A 3128-nucleotide genomic window follows, 5' to 3' on the forward strand; every position below is an offset into this window, starting at 1 on the left:
TATGTGTTGATGATGAATGTTTGTGATAAACTGAAGGATGAAGTGTTTATGTGTTGAGAAAATACTCATACATCTTCAGATAAATAAACTCTTAAAAAGCCTCTTGGATCAGCTGTAAAATGCATCGTCACAAAGCTGAAACAGGGTGTTTATCTTTTTAGAGATACGTGGTTCTCACAGGACAGAGACGCTACAAACATATGATGATCTTATAGAATATGATGCATTGATTAAGATTAAACTAACCAACAGGATATAAAGGAGGTAAAATGCAACATAAACATTAATGCAGCAGGAATATTAATCCAGAAACATCAGATGTAATCGTGAAACACTGACAGGAACATTTTACTGCACATCAATACTTTAATATAAAACTTTATTATAGATAAAAATTGTAATACATATCCAAATCAACTTGGAGAAAAGCAGATAACAAGCTTACTAGTTTACTTAATTAAGTAAAGCTGAAAATTCTTATAATAAAATAATGCAAGTATTAGAAAGCCTTTAGTTTAAGTTTGCAGGGGTCTGTGTGTGTGTGTGTGTGTGTGTGTGTGTGTGTGTGTGTGTGTGTGTGCGTGTGTGTGTGTGTGTGTCATACCTTGAAGCGCAGTGTTCCTCTGATCAGTGTGTGCGCCGTGTGGATGCCGTAAGACTCGGCGTACATGGTGCTGTTGCGGTTTGGAAATCCCTCCAGGTTGAAACCAGGAAAGAAATCCATTGGCGTGCTGGACTCCATCAGAGCGCCGCCAGCCGGTATGCTCACCACCTGAACGACACAGATTCATTTTCACTACTTCATTTAAAGCGCTGGAAAAGATTTACAGAACAAATATATTGTTGTCTGGTCCTTTGAGGCCTCCGTACCTGGTTGTCTTGGAGGAAGATGGCGGGGCTGATGGTGTTGAGGAGGACGCCGTACGGACTCCAGCTGAACTTGTAGCGAAGAGGATTGTCGGAACATTCAGGAGCAGGAAGACCGCCGCAGAACGAGCTGTAGGACTCCACCTGAAACACCGTCAATTAACAACTTCATTGTTGTTCATTGTTAAAATGGTACAAAAAAAAGTGAATGACATGCTGGAACAGATTTTGGTCAAAACATTAATTGTCTTCTTCGACAGTGGTTTAATGGCATCTGACTGAAGAATAAGCGCCACCAGCTGTTTATCTCAATAAACCAACTGATAATATCTGCAGTAACATAACTGTAGTGGGTGGAAAGGTGCATTAATGGCCATTTTCTTTTTCCAATTTTGTGGAAATTCGGTTAAAATTAGCGCCACACGACACACACACACACACACACACACACACACACACACACACACACACACACACACACACACACACACACACACACACACAGAGAGAGAGCTGACTCACGGTGCAGCCGTCGGCTTTGGCCTTATCGATGCACTCCATGGCCAGCATGTGATCGATACCCGGGTCCAGTCCCATCTCGTTCACTATGGTGATGCCGGCCTCCTCCGCACTGACACACACAAAAACAATCTTTAGTATATCTTGATTAAAGGCCCAGTAAAATACATTTTCATCACCTGATTAAACCAGTTTACTAGTTTACAATGTCATTTTCTGCAAAAAATAAATAAATACAAGTTTGTTTGGTCGTGTTCTGTCACCGTTTTAATTGTGAGTTAGTTTTAAGCCAATTCTGCCACATCAAACAGTAACTTATATGTTTAATATTGTATAAAATATTACTTGTATATTTAAAGATGTTATACACACATGATAAAAGAAACGCATTGTTTTTGACTGATTACATTCATTACGTTGTTAAAGCACATCACCTGCTCTGCAGCTCCTTCATGGCGGGACTCAGGTAGCTGGCTGTCACCATGTTTACCTTCCTCCTGATGCAGTGTTTGGCGATGAGCGGGTGAAGAGTGTACGGCAGCATGCTGAGGAGCAGAGGGAGGACAGGTCAGGACAGACGGCGATCCATTCATCATGGATTTTTCATATGTATTTTTTGGTTTCCTATTGGTAAAGGTTGTGGATGGTACCTGGTACTTTTTATTTAATACGGACAGATACAATATGATGAGACCAACTGAAGACAGTTATCCGATGTTTATAGCAGATGCTAATTTGAAACGTATACTACGCACAGTACCCCGTATACTACGTACAGTACCCCGCACACTACGTACAGTACCCCGCACACTACACTGCACAGTATGCTGTACATTACACCTACAGCGTACATTATGAACAGGGCGGCGTACACTACAACGTAAACTATGTACAGTACACTGTACACTACGCCATAAAGTACACCGTACAAGACGTCATACACTACACCATACAATACGTATACTAGGCTGTACACTACACCATTAACTACCCCATACACTATGTACACAACATGTGTGTGACAACATATTCTGTTGTCCAGCGTGACTGCGGTCCATGCTGTACCTGATGACCAAGTCATGATCTTCGACCAGAGAGTCCAGGTGTCCTTCCTGGCTGCCGATGTCCAGCATGATGGGGATGGTGTTGGGATACTTGGCCGCCAGCTCCTCTGCCTGCTTCAGCAGCACCGACGCTGAGAGAAGGAAAGTCACGTCAGCTTATTCTGAAAAAGTTTCTTCTGGGATTAACGATACGACTGACTACAAACTGTGATGTATCTCCATTTTGCAGTGTTGAAGAGTATATTTACTCAACTGTACCTTTACTTAACAATTTCCATTTTATGCCACTTTATACTTCTACTGCACCACAATTCAGAGAGAAACATACTTTTTACTCCACTTGGCAGATAATACAAAATGTTAATCAACCATTAAATTAAGAAGCACTATGATGGATGAAGATGAGAATGTATTGGTCCCCAGCAGTACATATGGTACAAATAAAACCACCTTGCTGCAAAATTAAAGTGATGAACACATGAATGTATCAACTATTATTATTCAGTGATATCATATACATTAAAGGAACACTTCAACCTTCAGTTTATCACAAACATTCAACATCAACACACCTGGACACAAAGGGGATAAAAAAACATCTGAAAAGAAACTAAAGCGTTCAGACAAAAGTAGTAAAAAGTACAATATGTACCTCTGAGATGTAGTACAGTAAAAAGT

General features: G+C 40.7%; 1 protein-coding gene across 3 annotated transcripts in view; it reads right to left on the reverse strand.

Moving 5' to 3' along the window:
- aass (aminoadipate-semialdehyde synthase) overlaps positions 1-3128 on the reverse strand; it is a 24009-nt gene that overhangs the window by 5207 nt on the left and 15674 nt on the right. For all 3 annotated transcript variants that reach the window (XM_031871272.1, XM_031871255.1, XM_031871264.1), the window contains exons 15-19: positions 2452-2581; positions 1821-1931; positions 1390-1498; positions 871-1011; positions 605-772 (exon numbers count right to left, since the gene is read on the reverse strand). In XM_031871272.1, the coding sequence (XP_031727132.1) occupies positions 605-772; positions 871-1011; positions 1390-1498; positions 1821-1931; positions 2452-2581 (659 nt within the window). The remainder of the gene's footprint in view (positions 1-604; positions 773-870; positions 1012-1389; positions 1499-1820; positions 1932-2451; positions 2582-3128) is intronic.

This window comes from Anarrhichthys ocellatus, unplaced genomic scaffold (assembly GCF_004355925.1).
Source record: "Anarrhichthys ocellatus isolate YVR2014 unplaced genomic scaffold, GSC_Weel_1.0 scaffold2, whole genome shotgun sequence".
Taxonomy (NCBI): Eukaryota; Metazoa; Chordata; class Actinopteri; order Perciformes; family Anarhichadidae; genus Anarrhichthys; species Anarrhichthys ocellatus.